This window comes from Mustela nivalis (genome assembly GCF_964662115.1).
Source record: "Mustela nivalis genome assembly, chromosome: 15".
Classification (NCBI taxonomy): domain Eukaryota; kingdom Metazoa; phylum Chordata; class Mammalia; order Carnivora; family Mustelidae; genus Mustela; species Mustela nivalis.
In genome coordinates, this window is record NC_139034.1 from 4,478,717 (window position 1) to 4,499,429 (window position 20,713).

Below are 20,713 nucleotides of genomic sequence, written 5' to 3' on the forward strand. Positions count from 1 at the left end.
AGAGCCCCTATTCATTAGATGGTGATAGAAAATAAGAACTAAAACTTCTAAACAGCCTTCTGGATCCTCCTGAATACCAATATAAGTAACTCATCAGGCAAAGTGTGAGAAATCTGGTTGATGACAATTGGCAACTAAATCTTTCAGTCTAATCATGGAGAACTGAAACCTAACCAAGTGCTTTTTCATAATACTTTGGCCCTGCTCCATGGCCACACTGGCCAACACCCAACAGCCAAGCCAGAGCACGTGCACAGAGATGACCAAGGAGTCCAAGCTAGACACTATGTGCTCATGCCATAAGTATTGTCAGGCCTGCTGCCAGAAAGGCTTTAGAGAGGGGCTTAGAGCTTATGAGACTACTTGACCCCACTTTACTCCATTTGGGAATGGAGGGTGGAGAAGGTAATCAAACTGTGATAACAGCACTTACATTTCAAAGCTCATAATTAACTTAGAAGTGTACAGAGGAGTGAATCTGGAGCCCTTCAGCCATAGAAAAGTATCTGTTTTTACGTCTATGTGAATATTAAAAAAAAAAAATAGTGGTGAATTTCATTTATGAAGATGCTGCCAAAGAAGGCTTTCTAAAGTAAATATGTATATGTGAATTTGCTCCCCCTTCTTGACTTTGAATTTCAGAATTAAAATCTAACAATATTGTTTGATTCCAACTATATGACATCCTGGGAAAGGCAAAAACTATGGAGATAGTAGGGGCACCTGGGTGGCTCAGTTGGTTAAGCTGCCTTCAACTCAACTCATGATCCCAGGATTCCTGGGATCGAGCCCCATGTCAGGCTCCTTGCTCAGAGGGTGCTTGCTTCTCCTTCTCCCTCTGCCTACTTCTCCTACTGCTTGTGCTCTCCCTCTGTAAAATAAATAAAATGTTTTTAGGGGCATCTAGATGGCTCAGTCAGTTATGCATCTGCCTTCGACTCAGGCCATGATCTGAGGGTCCTGGGATCCAGCCCCATGTCAGGTTTCTTGCTCAGTGGAGACCCTGCTTCCCCCTCTCCTGCTGCTTCCTGTCTGTGCCCTTTCTCTGTCAAATAAATAAATGAAACCTTTAAAAAAATAAAATGTTTTTAAAAACCCCAAAACTATGGAGACAGTAAAAAGATCAGTGGCTGCCAGCGATAAGGGAAAGAGGTAGAGCACAAAAGATTTTTAAGGCCCTGAAGCTATCCTGTATGATACCATAATGGTGAATACATATCAATGCACATTAGTCAAAATCCACAGAACATATAACACCAAGAGTGATTTCTAATGTAAACTATAGACTTTGCGGGATAAGGATGTGTCAGTCCTGGTTCATCGATTGTAACAAATGTTTACCACATTGGTGGGGGCTGCTGATGTTAGGGGAGGCTGTTTACATTTGTAGGGGCAGGGGGGGATAAGGGAACTCTGATTTTTTCATTCAGTTTTGCTATGAATCTAAAATTGTCCTAAATAATAAAGTACGTGTGTATGTATATACCTAATATGAGATACTATAAAAGTACATAAGATAACTCTTGCACTGAAAATACATCTCGTGCTAGAGTAGTTCTAAATTTGATTGTCATGCTGTAAACAACTCCAAACCTATTCCTAACAGGACAATAGTTACTATCAGATATTTAGTATGATCCATCCCACTACAATAGATCTTTTTTCTACAGACAGCAAATAACCAACATGAAAACTCCAAATATTAAAAAGAAGTCCATGAAATTGAAATGATCATCAGTATTTTCTTCATATGTAAACATAAATTACATGAGTTAGTCAAAAGAAGAATATGATTCGGACATAAAAAATGCAAGAAGATGGATATGGATAATTCATTCTCACACAGAAAATTTTATTTCTAAGGCATATTTTTTTTTTAGATTTTATTTATTTATTTGACAGACAGAGATCACAAGTAGGCAGAGAGGCAGGTAGAGAGAGAAAGGAGGAAGCGGGCTCCCCACAAAGCAGAGAGCCCGATGTGGGGCTTGATCCCAGGACCCTGGCATCATGACTTGAGCCGAAGGCAGAGGCTTTAACCCACTGAGCCACCCAGGCGCCCCTCTAAGAAATATTCTTTAAGAAATTCCTTGACCTGGTTTAACTTTGTGTTCTGTATTTCTGGCCTGAGGCTGTTGTTACTGTATTACTCTTTACATGGATTTGGGAGTGAAAACAAATTAAACAATCAGAGATTGTAGAAGCTGGAGAAAAAAATGCCAACACTGACCAGAAGTTCACTAGTAGTGTTCCTTTGCAAACATGATGAAAAAAAACCATTTGAAAGAATTAACTGATGAGACAAAAACATGCCTACAATAAAAGACGGGGGGGGGGGGGGGGGGGGAAGGACTCCAGGTAAATGTAAGGGTAAAAAAAAAAAGTTCTATCGATATACTATTTCTTAATCTGGAGGTTGGTATACAGTGACTCATTTTATTATTTTATAACATATATACACATATACATATGAAATTTTTTACTTTGGATGAATGAAATATTTCACAGTAAGTTTAAAATTTATAGGTATGGGGACAACCCCCGAATCCAACGACAGATCAAATAATATATGATGTAGTGCAAAGTGTAAAACACTAGTAAGAAAGGAAAAATGAAAGATTAAAGACTCAAAGAACTCTTACTAGTTTATGCTGTTGTTCATCTGTTGGAAGAATTTAGATTCTTTTCCTGGTGTAGCATTATTTAAGGCAAATACGATAACATAGATAAAAATAACAGAAATGTCACAAATAAAACTTCATGAACTCTACTTAAACTTCAGAAGCCTCTGAATGTTCAATGCAAAAGGAATTAATTCGTTCTCTTATTTTTTTTTTTCTAGCTGGCCCTAAAGGCATAGAATTAATTTAACTTCAGCACACCTATGCAGCTGACAGTATTCCTGGCTTCTAAAAGACCCCAAGATAAATTGATTTAGTGGACAAGTATTGCAGCTGTTAGAAGAATCCTATAGATAGATCACAAGGGGGAAAAAATCTGCCCCCATAAAAACACCAAGAGTCTGAGCTGCAATTTTCAGAGTGCTTAAACATTACAAATTCCTTAAAATAGTTTCTTCCTTTTAGAAATGCACATGAATTTTCAAATTCTTAGTGCTAAGTAATGTATATACATCAAGCACCATGCCTGGCACATGGTAGGTGTCAATAAATATTTATGGAATTGAATTACTCCAGCAATATCCTCATGTGCCAATATCTCCGGGACTTGCCTGGCTTACAAGGGGTAGACGGGCAATCCCTTTTTTCTACCTCACTCTGTGTTCATTTTTAAACCCCCAGCACATTAAATCTGGTTATGTTTCTAGTGCTAATAATACTGTTTTAAACAATACAAAGGATATTATATGTAACAACAGTTATGACAATAGGTAAGCTTTATTCTCAACCAACTATACCGCACCTCAAGTGCAAGAATTCTGTAAAACATAAACACTGGTTCTGTGCTAGGATTAGTACAACAAATTGAAAAAATTGGAGGTGATTCAAGTACAAGTCAGGAAAACACTGCATTCATAAAATTATGATCCAACCAGGATTAAATAAAACAGTGCATTATTTTTTAAAGACCTGTTTTAATAAGAATCTTTATTTAAGGTGTAATAGCCAATTTTCTTCCAAATACCCTAAGAGAGGTAAAACTGTTAGTATTAAAAAGAAGTATATTTAAAACGTGCAAGGTTTAAAAAATACTCATGCACATTGTCTAATTCTTTTTTTTTTTTTTTTTTAACTCTTTCAAGCAGATGAAATGAATGCACATAATGAAGCTGGACAGCTGTCTTGCTCTCTATAGTATCACCAATTTATCCTTTCTGGACATCAGAACCACTAGGTGGGGAGGTTGGCATGGCTTCTCAAGCAGTCCCATCCTCTTGTGAGTTAAGGGGCAAGGCCAACTATATGTGTATTATTGTATGGATATCACCATTCCAGAAAGTGAGTTAGTAGTTTTCCCTCTTATCACTGAAATATCTCAAATTTATGCTCCCCACTTTTCAACTTCAATTTGTAATCTGACTTAAATGCTTTCCTTTTCACTACATCTCCTCCCTACAATGTAATTATCCACTGAGCCAGAGAAAATAGACTCTGAATGAAGAATGCTGAACTTCACCTTCACTCACTCACCCAACAAACTGCAACGTTACTTTACCATGTTACATTCTATAATGAACTTCCTAACAACTTTATCAAGTATCTTTCTCTTTACTACCTTGTCCTGCTGGTCTTGAGTTTAGGCTACAGATGTACTACAATTAAAGTTTTTTCTTTACAAAGTTTATCTAACACCACCTCCTTTACATACCCACTGTGAAACACATATGTATACACTTCATACACTTCAAAGGTTTAAGCATCATGCTTGGCTGCTGTGCTCAATTAACTGAACAAGTTATGTGGCTCCTGTCTGATGAACCTATTGGGAGTTGAACTTAAAGTTTTCTATTAACAAAAGAAACCAAGAAGCAAACTAGAGTACAGAGTTCAAGTCACAGTCTTCTTCAAATTTCACTGAATTGATTCAAATGGATATACTAGTATTATAAACATTTTATAAAACAACTGATATAATAGGAACAATTATTTTGTTAGAATATTAATTTTTAAGGCAACGGTTCCATCTCTACAGTCATTCTCACCTCTTTAGTCCAGGAATAGTTAGTATCTGATTTCTGGGGTGCAATGAAAAAATTCTTGGCTTCAAAAAGCCTCAAGTAATACCAGGAAATTTTGACAGCCAAGAGAACGACTTGGCTGAAGACTGCAATTATTCTTTTTCAGCACAGACTTTCAGTTCATTGCAAGTTCAAGAGCAGTCATAAATAACTGTCTTCACACACAAGCTAAAGTCACTAAGTAAAGACACGTTTCATGAAATGCACATTATGAATATCAAAAATTTCTCTTCCCATGTAGATTTTTTTCCCTTACTACAGCCACATAATCACCATTGGAGACATAAACTTCTTAAAAAGGAGACAATCTGTATGTATTCCTAAATAAAATACAGTTTTGAAAAAATATTCTCACAGTAACACAGAGGTGTATATGCTGAGTCTATTTTCCTATTGGAGCAAAAAAACCTCCTTCGCTATTAAAGAAAAACAAAACATTTCACAAAATTAAAATTGTGAAGAAAAGTACTATTAAAACTGTTAGTTGCACAAAACCCAAGAACTTATCTTACCTTGGTAAGACAGTATACACAACACAGGCTCTCAATAAGTGCTATTATTATAAAGGTTAATTTTAACATTATTATTCCACATTTTATTGTGTCTAGTTTTCAGGCACTTCCATATAATTAATCCACCCCACAGAACAACAGAAGGAATTATTATCCTAACTATATCAACATGCTCAAAAAAGGTAAAGCAATTTGTTCAAGGTTCTGTAGTTTATAATTACTTGGCTCATGACAATACTGTCTCCTTCCAACATTCATGATCTTTCTGTATCATGCTGACACTCTAAGCAGTTTTTTTAATTGCCCCAATTTTTCTATTTTTACTTAAAAGATCATTTTAAAAATACATTTTTTCATCTGAGGTTGACAAATAGGTATTATGTACTAGTACTACAATTACTGGGTACCCAAGGAAACAAAAGATGATGGGACCTGAATCCTAGAACTTCCACTCTGGTTTGGCTAGAATTGTTCATGTACTTTGATATTAGCTGCACTTTCCCCAGGCTCCCCTCCCCTGGCACACACAAGATATAGTGAAAACCACATGAGGTTGAGAGGACATTTAGGAGGATTTGTTTAGTCCTCTGACAACTCATCCTGAGGGGCCTCCCTCGTAGCCCTCCACCTCACCAAATCTTGCCTCTGAGTAATACAAATCTTTAGGCAAATCTTTCCCCTCTGCCTTTTTAAATAGGTAACCATTTTTTTTTTTTCAATTTAGTTTCAGAGGCAGGTAACCAATATATTTGGGGGGGGGGGTAGGATTTTGTTTATTTATTTGACAGAGTGCAGGAGAGAGCAGGGAGAGCAGCAGAGGAAGAGGGAGACGCAGGCTCCCCACTGAGCAGGGAACCTGATGTGGGGCTCAATATCAAGACCTGGGAATCATGACCTGAGCAGAAGGCAGTCACTTAACTGAATGAGCCACCCCCATGCTCCGGCAACCAATTATCTTTAAAATCATTTTCCAACACCATAAACAGAACAATTAAATTAATTAAAACAAATGAAAAGAAGTAACAATTTTCTTAAATGAAATCTATGAGGTATATAGTATCTACAGCACACCTTTTTGTGAAACAAGCATAATATACATCAACTCAGAAAGTGTATCTAGGCTTTCCATATTCTAAAGTTTCTCTATCCAACTTGACAGAAAATTATTTTCCAAGTTGTCAGTCTCCTGGTCAAAATAAATGAATTCTCAACTTAAATCTGCAAACCAAGAATGTTATATATCTTCTAGCAATTCTTCTATAAAATGTCTAGGAACTTCCTTAACCCACAAACAGAAATGAAAAAATAGCTATGTTTCTAAATATGTGATCAACATATTGTTTAATCCACCTGGTTTAGAAGAGAGAACAAACCAACCAAGCGGGGGGAAAAGCACAATGAAATCATGTTCAATGAAACCTGAATGATTCAGAATTTGTGATAATTTGAAAAGGGTTTGAATCAAGTTAAATACTTAAAATTTCCCCGTATTTCCATGCTCAGTACATAATTTTTCCCTCTGAGAAATTCAAATCTCACATATGATGCCTTTATGCTTCTATTCTTCTACTACCTACATTTTTTTCCAACACGCAAATATCTGCCTGACCTGGTTCCTTTACTCATCAAAACGCTAAAGCGTCCAACTACATAAACCATTCTCGAGTTCTCTATCTTCTGAACACCCTTAAAGGGATACAAAAACTCATACAGATGTTGCCAGACCCCCAACAAAACAACTCAGATGGGATCTAACATAAAATTCAAACAGATAACTATAAATATTCTTTTTAATTATGATCTTTCAAAAAAACTCACATTCTGATTCACAAAAAAGAAAAATTAGTTCCAACAATTTAAGAACCACTACAGAGGAAAAAAATCAATTATTTCCCATGATTAATGTAGTTATTCACAGTAACTCTTAGTAACACAGCTGTGCTGTCAAGGAATTTTAATCTCTTAAATTAAATTTTATATTTGGAAAATATACATTCGAAAACTTCCACCAAAAAACATCTTTAGTACTGCTATTGATCTTAAAGAAAACTAAATTCTAATATACTATTAAACCATAGCATCAAAAAAATGAAAGAGGACGGCTTAGTTAAAACCAGCATGATTATAATTATTTGAACCAAATTATATTTCTGTAATTTCCAGATAAGTCCAAAATTCCAAATAAGTCCAAAATTTTTTAATCCTCAAAAACTATTAAATTACTATATTAGCAATTTTTAAACTTAAAATTTTGTTAAAATGGGTTTGCAACATAATTCTTAATACAGACACTTCATTCCAATTTAATTTTCTCAAAATTAAAATCTTAACAATAAATTTAATCTACTAAAGTGATTTTAATCCACAAGATTTAAAAATATTGTTTCTAAACACAGATTACAAATAGTTTGCACATGTAACAAAAATGCAGTCTTAGCAATAGGTAGCACTTCCTTATTTGTCATGACAAATGCTGCAAAGGCACAGCAAATTTCCTTGTAAAAAACAGACACAATTTATTTTAGAATAGACACTCACCACTTCTTCCAATGCAGCACTTCGCCCAAAAGAACAAGTGAGGTGTGTGAGGCAGTTAACAAAGGACGAGAAAAGTTCATTTGGAATGGCAGTTAAAACATTTCGAGGGAACACAGTTATCAGGTTGCTGATAATGCTGGAGATTCCCACAGCTTCTGAATCTTCTATTTCAATTCTACAAGTCAAGTAATGAGTATTATTAAGTGGTAGTAGAAGAAAAGTCCCAAGAACTCATTTCCAAACATGCAAATATTATCATCCATTCATTTTTAAAGGTGTGTCTCTGTGTATTATTTCAAATTACCCATATAACTATACTTCAGAATATAAACAGGGAAAAAAAATCACCGGTTTCTTTTTCTCCTCTAATGTTAAACAAAGAAAAAAACTGAAGGTTCTTTTTCAGCTACAAAGGGCAAATATACCTACCCATTGATAGTATTCAGTAATCCCTCAATGAAGTGTGCTAGATAATCAACTTGTGATCCTTCATCAGGGAAGATGGGTCCATGAAGAGAAGCTAACTGGGCAAGGCACTGAAGAGAATCTTGTGCCATATCTGAATCTTCTCTGATTTTTCGATGTACCTGTTAGAAAGAATTACTAATCCATAAAAATAAATTCTTCTTTTGTAAGGGTCACGTGTCTATCATGCCGAATGAGGTAAGAGAAAAATTCACTGTAGCTGGTTATTTCTAGAAAATTAATTCCTGAACTTAATTAAATTTGAAAATTGTCCCTCAGTCCATTTTACATTATAGGCCATGATTTTAAACTTATCAAGTAATTCTTAACTGAGGGCTACCTACATTTTGAAAATTGAACTGTCTCCAGCATGTTATGACAAAGAGAGAAACAGATGCCAGCCAGTCAGACATACTGCTTCTTCTAAAAACAGCAACAACGACAGTCATCTGTATTATGCTAACTATGCCTAGCTCCAGCTTCTTGCTAAAGTTAGCAGACAAGTTCAATCAAGAGTATATAGATGCTGCTTTAGCAGAAGTAAACAGTTGCACACTTAGAAAACCAATATACCTTTCAATCCCTAGACATTTGCTAATTCAACCAGTATATAAGCATACTCTTTCATTACTCTGAGATTGCCCACAATTTGCCTGAATTTCATTTTATCCTATACCATTGCTTTTAATAATGGCTAAAATGTTTCATTTTATTTAAATTATATTTACATCCAATTTAAACCTCATCTAGATCTTATTTCAATGATGCAATACTGATGTGAAACACCTGGTCCATGGTATTCTGTACAAAAAGAAATGCTCCTGGAATACTGCTCCCCATTTTACAGTGTTATTAATATTCTCAGATTTTAAAGATGTTTCATTTCTGTGATCTGACATAATTAAAATGCCAAAGAAAAATACACTTTGTAAAGAAATTGCAGGTAATTTTTTTAAATTAAATTAATTTATTTATTTTCAGAATATCATGCAGGTAATTTTTTATCCTAATCCACCAACCACATTCAATGGCAACCATTTTCTACGTTCCACAAGCATTTGACTCATCCAGTCCTTCTTTTCTTACACAAATCTCTTTGCTTTCTGAATGTCACAGAATTTTAAATATTAGTTCTCTATTTGTTTCAAATTATGTTCACTTTGACTCTGCAAATCATTTATAAATTACTTGAAGTTAGCATATTTCTCTTAAGTATTCACAGGTACATTTTTGGGACACAGTGAACAGACACTCAAATCCTTATTCACAGATTGATTTCATTAATCTTTAAAACCTTGAACTTCTTAAGGCTCTAAGAAATTTAAAATACTAAAGAGTCACAAAATTGATCTACTGACATGTTTAAAATATTCCATCCTCTTTGGTCTAGAATATGGGTTGGCAAACCACAGCTTATGGCCAAATCTGGCCTCCCACTTACTTGTATGGCCTATTCAGATGGTTTTTACTTTTTTTTTTTATGGTTGAGGTCAACAAAATAAAAGAAAAATGGTATTTCAAAAGATAAGACAATTATACAAAACTCACATTTTAATAACTGTGAATAAAGTTATACAGGAACACTACAACGCTTTTTTGTTTAGTTATCATCCATGGCTGCTTCTGTATGACAACGGCAGAGCTAAACAGCTGCCTCAGAGAACATATGACCTGCAAAGCCTAATATTTACTACCTGGCCTTTACAGAAAAACTCTGCCAATCCCTGGTCTAGAATAACACAAATGTTTATCAAAATATATTCCATTACATTTTAAGTTTTAAATAGTAAATTTAAAGTATAATACACAAATTCATCCATCTACATTGTCCAAGATTCAAGAACTTCTGAACACAACTCATTCTTAAATTCCTGATCTGAAAACTAACTAAATTTCTGTCGTCATACCATTTAACCTAATCAACATTTAAGCAAGTTATCCAAGGGTACATTCTGCCAATGAATACAATGCAATCCCGGACAACAGAGGGTTTCTTTTCTATAGAGCTAAATGGTTGCTTGTTCCTGGGCAAGAAGTGAGGAATCAAAAGATATGATGACCAAAACAGCTAATATTGATTATGTAATAAAATGAAATAAAAATAAGGATATGCCTCAGAGCCTGCATGGAACACTGTTTACACTTAATTTATGTTCTCTGAAATATGAACCATATAAAACTCATGATAAACCAATGAATTCTTGTATAATATGGCAGATTCTTGCCCTTCTTCCAATGTCAGCATTACACAGGAGTTTTACCGCAACTGAACTGTATCACACAAATTAAAAACTCAATTCATCACCTGAATAGGGAAAGCAGAGGGATAAGGAAAAGGAAAGTCCAGCAGAACACCCAAGGACGTAAATGGCAAAGAAAGACAAGGAGCAAAGAGAAGCAAGTTAGTAAGATAAATTCTATTGGAACATGCTGAATCTGAGATGTCTGTAAGCCATCCAAATTAAAACACCCAGTAAGCACTTGGATTATACGGCTCTGGAACTCTAGAGCAGCCTGTGCTGAATATAGATTTAGGAGTCATCGGTGCAGAAGCGGTGCTTGAAGTCCAAAGTGTGGAAGAGACAGCCCAAGAAACGAGTATAGAGTCAGCAAAACTCAAAATTAAGATAGAACACTAATGATTTTTTTCAGTAAGCAGAGAAAATAAGAGACCATAAATGAGGTCAAGGAGAATCAGTCAAAAAGGTAGGAGGAAAAATTAACGAGAGTGGTTTTTCTAATATCTTATGGAATAAAGAAAAATTGAGACATTTGAAAACTTTTGAGGGGCAGAATGAAACCTAGAGTACTCCTAAATTCAGATGTGACCAATATATTTCAAGTCTTAAGTTCGTGCATAGTACATTTATGTCTATCTACTCAAATCTCTAGAGAAATAAGGATATCCAATAGAAAAATGCTTTCTATTAGGTAATGCATTCACATAACTTGAAAACAAATTTAACAAAAACTGAATGAAATTAAAAGATTACCCACTGTCTTTCTTATAACAAACTACAAATTAAAAACTTTTTATAAATCCCTTAAATGAAAGCAATAGGCCAAAAGCACAAAACTGTTAAAATAATACAGTAAAAAGGGTTAAACTTTCAAATTCAGAAGTTATTTGCATGTGGTGGTTCACAGCTGACAGAAGCAGCTGTCTAGTTTGTCTAGACAGCTGTTCAGATTTGGGGGAGTTGTTTCCAGTACTGCCAGCAAGTTTTTCACCTTTTCAAAAACTGCTGGAATGGGATCTTCTTTCAGTCAAATGAAGAACACAAAGAACTGAACTTGGATACGTATCAAAACAATTTGTCAGATATGGCAGGCAACAGAATTTGTTAATTTAGTCACACTCATCTCTTTGGTACTGATCGTGTTTTTAGTCATCATTTCTCTGACTTAATAAAATGGAAGGGAATACTTAGTCTAAACATTTCTGCTGAAAACATTTTTATGTATAACCATGGATGAATAACCTATTCTAGGTATTGTAAAATATATATCACAAAACTACAATATTTTAAATGGTTTGATCAGAACAGGAAGGCAGCTGTAAGGATAGTAAATAATGTTTTTCTAACAAATGGAAAAGTAAGAAACTAAAATGGCTAAGATTAAGTAAAAGGGCATCCTTTTTTCCTTCTTAATTGGTCTTTATTTGGACTTTCACTCCAGTCATTTTATCTAACTAACTTGTGTGCCTGTACTATTAACAGCAAATTAGCATCCCTCCCCACTCCATATACATGTTTTTACCAGCTTTGGACTATTACGGTGGGGATCCTCATGTGCAAACATAGGAACATACTGCCTACTTCTTGATATTTAGCAAGTAATAAACAGGACTATTTAAAGTTATAATTGAAATAACTGCTATTCAACAACACTAACTTAACCCATGACTGATAAATTACTACATTAAAAAAGTACACTACTCTACTAAAGTGGATCTCCAAGTGAGGTCCAGGAATCCTGAGACATTCCTAAGACCATGTCAGGTTGTCCATAAGGGCAAAACTATTTCATACTAATACTAACACAGTATTTGCCCTTTCCACTGTCACACTGTAATATTACAACCAACTGGATGCAGAAGCAGATCTGAGAATCTGGCTATCTTCTATTAAGAGTTTTGCAAAAATATAAAACAATGCCACTCTTTTCAGTAAACTTCCCCCTCCCCCAAATATAGCTATCTGTTCACTAAAATGTTATTTATGTCAATATATAACAGTTTGGTGTCAATATTTTAAAGACTTTATTTTTAACTAATTTCTTCGCCCAACATGGGGCTCAAACCCACAACCCTCAGATCAAGAGTTGCATGCTAAACTGACTGAGCTAGCCAGGCGCCCCCTCAAAGATTGTTATTTTTAAATGAATTACTAAATTATTTTTTAAAGTTTTCAGTTTGAATTTTTAATACAGTAAATAGTAATAGTATAAACTCATAAACAAAAGCTACTTCGAGTTGTCAGTAATTTTTAAGAATGTAAAGCGGCCCTGAGACCAAAATGTTTGAGAACTTCAGCTCCAGGATATTCAAGTCTTCATACTTACATGACATTTTTATAAATTAGCAAGAATATTTCTATATAATTTCTATCTAAGCAGATTTATTGATTAGAAGAGAACGCTTCAGAGGAGAAAGCAATCTATCCTGTTTTACTTAAGAAAAATACAAAACATGTACTCTTTTTAGTGGCACCCTCCCTCGGCCTTTACCACCAGAGATGAAAAGCAAGACTTACTGTGAAGAACAGCTCCATAACTCTGCTATCCAGAAGAGTCTCCCGCCAGGATTCTGTTGGCTTTAACAGCACATTTTGTGAGGATTCAAACATAGCTATATAATGTCTGCCCAGTTATCTGGTGTCAAGGACAACAACGACATTCTTACTTTGTCTAAAGTTTAAGTATATCCTAAATATAACAGGAGCCATCCAAAAAGAATGTAATGGAAACAGTTTAAGCCTCTTCACATATGCTACATAATTCATGAATGAAGCTAAGGAATAAAAGGCATTAAGTGCTAAAAAACAAAAAACAAAAAACCCAAAACCATGCTACAGGAATATAAGAACAGTTTCATCAGAATTACATGTCATGTCATGCTGTAGGGATATAAAAATGTTGATAATCAGAGATCTTAACAGCAGCAACAAAAAGAAAAAAACGTGATGTAAAACAGATGCCAAAATATATACAAAAAAGGAACAATCAATTTCTAAGTATTTATCCCACATTTCCCCCTAATATCTTGTAACAACTAAAACTACATATACAAAATGTGAGTCTCATAATAGACTACTTGGAAAAATAGTATTTTCCCCAAAGAAATATATTCACTAGGTAACAAAAAAAAAAAAAAAATACTCATACTGAGGCAAAAAAAACATGCCTCATACTGATAATGCAAATACCAATTCCAGATAAAGAAATAATCAGTTTATGCACAACTCTACAGATACTCATTTAAAATTCCCACAGACTAAAAACCTACTTTTATGGTGTTCAAGTGTTTCAATATTAAGCATGCTTCAAATAGAATACTATCTTTGCCATACATGAAATAACCGTAATATATTTGTAAGTGTCCATGAATATAATTCACTCAATGACACTGATGTACAAACTGAGGTTTTTAAGAAAAGAGAAAGATGTCTGGGTATAAAGACAGTAGTTCTGCCCCTTCCATTGCTAATCAGATGTCCAGCTAAATACATCAACTAGGCAACATTTTCATCACTCAATGAGAAATTTCAAAAATAGTTATCTAAAACTATAGCTTGCAAAAATTAGACCCATGTTCAAATGCTGTATTTTCACTAAAGCCCGAATCATTAAGAGAACATTAAAGGCTACAACAATGCTTTGGAAATCATTTTTTAAAAAATTATTACTTAACCCCCTTTTGAAATATCTAGTATTTTGTCTCTGAAGAGCAAGGAGGGGACTACAAGTTGTTTCAGAAGAGAAGTCTACTTATTTCTGAAAAATTGCTCCAAAATTGTTCTGCAACTCCATTTGATTGATAAATAAAAGTGAAATTCAAGTCAGTCACTTACTTCACTTTTCTCTTCCTTTATCTGCCCCCTTGTGGAAGTGCAGAGAAAGAGTCAAAACACACAAAACGAACAGTTAAAACGAAGTAAGCCTGGCTTTTTTTTGAAGGGAGAAAAAAAAAAATCAGCCCATGAGTACAAAGAGGTTTTTTGTTTGTTTGTTTGTTTTTAATTTGACAGACAGAGATCACAAGTAGGCAGAGAGGCAGGCAGAGAGAGAAAGAGAAGGGATGCAGGCTCCCCGCTGAGCAGAGAGCCCAATGCAGGGGCTTGATCCCAGGACCTGGGGATCAAGAACTGAGCCGAAGGCAGAGGCTTTGGACCTGAGTCACCCAGGCGCCCCATAAGAGTTTTCAATGGTTGATAGTTTTTTAAATGATTCCACTTTCTCACTAGGCGCGTATTTTGATCTTATGTTGTTAACACTGTCTTCTGCATTCAGAATATATCAATTGAAAACTAGTATTTTTACATGTTATCTAAAATGAAGGCTTATTTTTTAGAGAAATATCTGTGGATGGAATCATAGGATGTCTAGGATTTGCTTTACAATAATCTGAGGATGGAAGAGTATAGCTTAAAACAAGAACTTAGAGCTAACAAAGCTGGGTATTTTATTTTTGCACATCTTTGAAATTTTCCACAATAAAAAAGTTTTGGGGCATTAAAAAATAAGGCTTGAGCATATGAAATAAAGTACCCAAGAGTGAGGCAAAAAATTCTTTGTATTTCATAAAAATATTCCACTTATTTTTTTTCCAGCTCTATTTTCCTCAAATTTCAACACCCCATTTATATTTATTACTTACGCTCAGTACTGTGTTGAGCAGATGCATAAAGAAAAACATGACAATCTCATTCCAATTTTTTAGGGGAGTCTGCAGTATCACATTAAAATGGTAACAAACTGTTATTTTGTTGGCCATCTAGATCTAACAAAATATATGTGTATAATTTTACTAAATATCTTCAACCAGAAAAATAAGACAATTTATTAGTACTTCATATGCTTAGAAAAGGTATCGATTTATTTATTTATTTATTGGGTATCAATTTATTTTTAAATTAGGTGGGATATGAGACAGATTCACATACTGTAATAAAATGGTTCATCTCAAAACAAACCATCTATCAATTTTCTTGTTAATATAGCCATCCAGGCAGTGAGCATGCACAAGCTGTTCTCTCTCAGAATAAGACAGACAAATACTTCAGGGCTGGTACCTGTAAGAGAAAGCTAAAATCTAAAACCTCCAAGAACCCTACACAATTCAAGCAAAGAGGAAGAATATTGGAAGAATACAGTCAAAAGTAAAAGGAGTAATACTAGTCTTGGAAAAATGCAAAATCTCATTTCAAGGGAAGGCGATGAATCTCCTGCATCCGAACTAAGCCTGCTAGTCATACTCAACAAGGGATTGCCAACATTCTTCATTGAGTGGACAGTGATAACGGCAAAGATTAATAAGTATTACAAATGGAAACAAAATCTAAACCAATATACTTGTTTTTCTTTTTTACCCTTTTTGTATTTCGAAAAAGTGTATGCTCCTTAAATTCTTGTGGATATCAAGGCTTTGTATTAAGAGAAAATGGAAACACCTAATTTTAGGAGAGGGCTTTTTTCCAGATAGGAAATGAATTAATTGCAATTGCTCACCTAAACCTCACATTCAAAATAACTCTCAAATCTTTAATTTTTCTTAAATTACTGTATTTATTTACTTGACACACAGAGAGCGAGAGACAAAGAGCAAGTACAAGCAGGGGGAACAGCAGGCAGGTAAGCAGGCAGCTCCCTGTTGAGCAGGGAGCCCGCTGTGGGGCTCGACCCAGGACTCTGAGATCATGACTGGAGCAGAAGGCAGCCACTTAACCAAACGAGCTACCCAGGCGCCCAAAATCTTTCATTTTTTAAAATTCTGGTTTCACAAACCATAAGTGACGCGTAATCTCACAAAACAAACTGAGGGTTGCTGGGGGTGAGGGGGGGTCGGGGGGGTCAGGATGGGGAGTGGGGTTATGGACACTGGGGAGGGAATGTGCTATGGTGAGTGCTGTGAAATGTGTAAAACTGGCGATACACAGACCTGTACCCCTGGGGATAAAAATACATTATATGTTTATAAAAAATAATAACAATAAATAAAAAAAATTTAAATTAAAAAAAAAATTCTGGTTTCAGCTTCCCTGATCCTGGTCTGTTTTTAAATATACTTCCCCTAGTGCCAGTATGCACAGCCAAATTTCCTCTAAAACCTGACATGCATATTTTTAAAATGTTAATTCCTTACATTTTGCTAACACCACATGGAGATATGTGAGTTCTGTATCTGACATCTATCAGAAAATATTTTCCCCCAATTATTTTCTTTTTTTAAATGATTTTATTTATTTATTTATTTACTTACTTACTTACTTGATAGGGAGAGAGAGAGAACACAAGCAAGGGGAGCAGCAGAGGATGTGGGAGCAGACTCCCCACTAAGAAGGGAGCCCAACGCAGGGCTTGATCCCAGGACCCCAGGAACGTGACCTGAGCTGAAGGAAGATGCTTGACTAAGCCACACAGGCACCCTGATCCTGTAATTATTTTAAAATTCACGTCAGTTTTTTGTTTTCCACTCTGAACCTAGAAAGGACTTTTATCTCTGACATGTTTGCCTTCTACTAGAAAGCTCATTTATAACACACTTCGCTCAGAGATTACCTTAATTGTTCTTTGAAGAATTAATCTTTAACACTGCAAACTTAACTACCTTCTCCTTATAAAGCAGCCCAGCACAACCACTACCATCATTTTTGCACAGTAAAAGCACACACATACTCTTGTTGGTATAGTAAGATACAACCATGTAACTTAATTATAAATAATATCTCTACTGAAAGAACATGTAACTACTCCAAAAGCATTTTAACAAAAACTTCACATTAAAGGAGACAAAAGGAACAGTATAATGAATGAAACAAATTTGTAAGAACAAAGTTATTCTGACAAGAAATACATGTTTTAGTTAGCAGACTATGCTGTGAAACTGCTAAAGTGGTTGCCTTTCTAAGAGGCTATGGCTGGTGTGGGGGCCCCTGGGAGGCTCAGTCAGTTAATAAGTGTCTGCCTTCAGCTCAGGTCATAGTTCCAGAGTCCTGGGATACAGCCCCACACTGGGCTCCCTGCTCAGCAGGGAGTCTGCTTCTCTCAATCTCCTCTGCTCTTGTTCTCTCTCTCTTCTCTCTCTCTCTCAAATAAATAAATAAATAAATAACCAAACAAACAAATAAAATCTTCAAAAAAGAGAGGAAAAGCTTATGAGGGTTCTTCTGTATTACCTGAAATACTGTTACTATGAATGTACAAGTATTACTTTTCAATTTAAAAAAAAAACCAGTGAGAAGCATATCACAATGTGAATAGAACAGTCATATATAGATCTGGATCATATCCATACATTCAAAATGCAAAAAAATTAGGGCAATTCAATTTTTGATTTGGTATTGCCAATTGACTATTTCTGTATGTTTGTATAAGATACCCCAAAATATCATTTCTCTCCCAGATAATTCAATGTGTAGATTACTTTAAAAACAAATCAAAAAGACCACCTCTAAAATTCAAAAATCAAGCATTACTTTTTTTTTTTTTAAGATTTTATTTATTTGAGAGAAAGAGGAGGAAGAGCAGAGGAGAAAGAAGATGGGCACGTTGACTCCGTGATGAGCAGAGCCTGATGCAAGGTTTGCTCCCACGACCACGAGATCATGACCTGAGCTGAAACCAAGAGTTAGACACTTAACTGCCTGGGCCACCTAGGTGCTCCAAGCACTTCTATTCTTTTTTTTTTTTTTTTTTTTTTTAAAGATTTTATTTATTTATTTGACAGAGAGAAACCACAAGTAGATGGAGAGGCAGGCAGAGAGAGAGAGAGGGAAGCAGGCTCTCCGCTGAGCAGAGAGCCCAATGCGGGGCTCGATCCCAGGACTCTGAGATCATGACCTGAGCCGAAGGCAGCGGCTTAACCCACTGAGCCACCCAGGCGCCCCAAGCACTTCTATTCTTAAGACATTTGAAAAATGATTTAAAGTTTTGATTTAGGTGGGAGAGATGGGTGGCTGGGTGATGGGACATTGGGGAGGATATGTGCTACGGTGAGCGCTGTTAACTGTGTAAGACTGACGAATCACAGACCTGTACCCCAAAACAAATATATGTTAATTAAAAAAATTTTTTAAGTGGAAAAAAAAAAGTTTTCATTTATACTACTACATTAACATGCCATATCTACACATTATACTGCTTTGTCTTTTTTATCCAAATGTATTACCAATGAAAGAGGAGTCTAACAATGAAGTGATTACTTACTAATTAATCATTTATTATACATATTATACACCTATCAGGTTTCAGGAGACCTACAAGTTATAACTGGTTGATACTAGTTAAATAGCTAGCATTTACCAAAAGCTGAATCAGATTTTAAATCAAGAATTTTCCTGGCCTCTGGGTTTTTGTTTTTTTTAAGATTTTACTTATTTGACAGACAGAGATCACAAGTAGCCAGAGAGGCAGGCAAAGAGAGAGAGGGGGGAAGCAGGCTCCCTGCTGAGCAGAGAGCCCAATGCAGGGCTTGATCCCAGGACCCTGGGATCATGACCTGAGCCAAAGGCAGAGGCTTTAACCCACTGAGCCACCCAGACACCCCTTGGCCTCTGGGTTTAAACATTTATCTATAATAAATATTGCACTCAAGGAATTTATATTTTGTATCAGAAAATTCATTTCTACCCAAATGAACAAAAATTCAGTAAAACAGTCATACAGAGCTTTGTCTTTTAATAATCCTGTCTTTTTAAAAATCTGTCATCCCCATCTAATCTTAATTTACCTTCCCATATTTTCACCAAATTCAAAAAACACAAGTTCAGTACAATATTTCTGTCACTGTATCAAATATAAGCCCACTCCCTTCTTAGCAAGGGTTCCAGCAAGGGTTCCAATTCTTTGATGCAAAAACCCAAGCAGTCCTCTAAGTTCAACACTATCTTAATCCTCTGGAAAATCAGCCACAACTAGACATAAATTCAACTGTACCTCCGAACAGTGAATAATTAACTCCATTCTCTACTGTCTGTTTCACAATGATCCTATCTAGCTCTAAAATTCTCTGCTTAGGAAAGCTCAGCAACATTTAATAACTTTATATAAAAGTACCACCTGCCCTATTTTATAACTGCATGATCAGAGAGAAACACACTAGGACAGAATTGAATGCACCCTGCTACTGATTGTCACTGGATAAATCCTACTAAGTCTTCTGTCCTGAACAAGTCTTAAGGTCTCAAACAGCAAGCAGTATTATCAGTAAGCACATATATCTTAATAAAGGGGAGAAAAGTCATCCTCAGAAATACACTGGTCCTTACAAATGCAAATGAGTTCTTGTTCACCTTTAGTAAGGGTATCATTTTGTGGTAATAACTGACAGTAAAAAAACATTGAGTTACACAGTAACTACAAATCATCCTCAAACAAACACAGAGAGTATGAAAATTACCATAGCTTATACTTATAAATATTTTATGGTATGGGAAGATAATATAGCAACATGAACATTTCACAAAAGTAATAAAAAGTTAAATTTCTCCATCTTCCCATATTCTTAAGCTACTTCATTAGCACAACAAAGTTTCAGAGGCAAAGGGAAAGCCAAGTTTTTCTTCTTAAACATTTAATCTCTGTCACTATGAATTTTTCTAACAATAAAAACTGTTATTTCTCTTTCTGGCACACCACAGAACCAATAAGCCCAGTCTCACAGATAGCATTTAGCCCAAGTAACCAAAAGTCTTCTGAAATAAAGGAGAACTGACCTCACCTGAATGTTTTCCCAAGCCTTGCCTGCAAATAGTAACAGTGGGTTTACTGGAAATCCTAATTTAGGTGAAGGCTTCTATATCCCATTACTATTTTATGATCCAGTTACCTTTCCCCAAGAAACGGAGTTGAATTTTTTTACTAAAACCAAATCAGATCCACAAAAATAGAGTATCAATAAAATGCACTGTAATCAAACAAAAAAGAAGTACTATTAAAGTCAACACACCAAACATACCTGCCAAACATTCTTATTACAAAATGATACGGTCATTTTTGATTAGTATTGCCAAAACCCTTAAGCATTTATGGACACCAGGTGAACTCCCAGCTAAATAATCTTAGCAGCATCAACAAACATCCAAGAAATAAAATAGTATTTTGGAATCAAATCATCTTACCTCACTAATTAAATAATACATATTTGTTAAGCATCTATTACTATATGCTAGACTGTGCAAGGTGCTAAAACAATATAGTGAACAAACATATGACCTATGCTTTCATGAGCTTCCAAATGAGTGGGTAAGTAGATTTATTCAAATGAGCTACAAATGAA

The 20,713-nt window shown here is 35.2% G+C and overlaps 1 protein-coding gene across 1 annotated transcript in view; it reads right to left on the reverse strand.

Moving 5' to 3' along the window:
• XPO4 (exportin 4) overlaps positions 1 to 20,713 on the reverse strand; it is a 123,720-nt gene that overhangs the window by 37,591 nt on the left and 65,416 nt on the right. The window contains exons 7-9 of the mRNA XM_082701674.1: positions 12,972 to 13,084; positions 8,179 to 8,336; positions 7,750 to 7,924 (exon numbers count right to left, since the gene is read on the reverse strand). Of these exons, the coding sequence (XP_082557800.1) occupies positions 7,750 to 7,924; positions 8,179 to 8,336; positions 12,972 to 13,084 (446 nt within the window). The remainder of the gene's footprint in view (positions 1 to 7,749; positions 7,925 to 8,178; positions 8,337 to 12,971; positions 13,085 to 20,713) is intronic.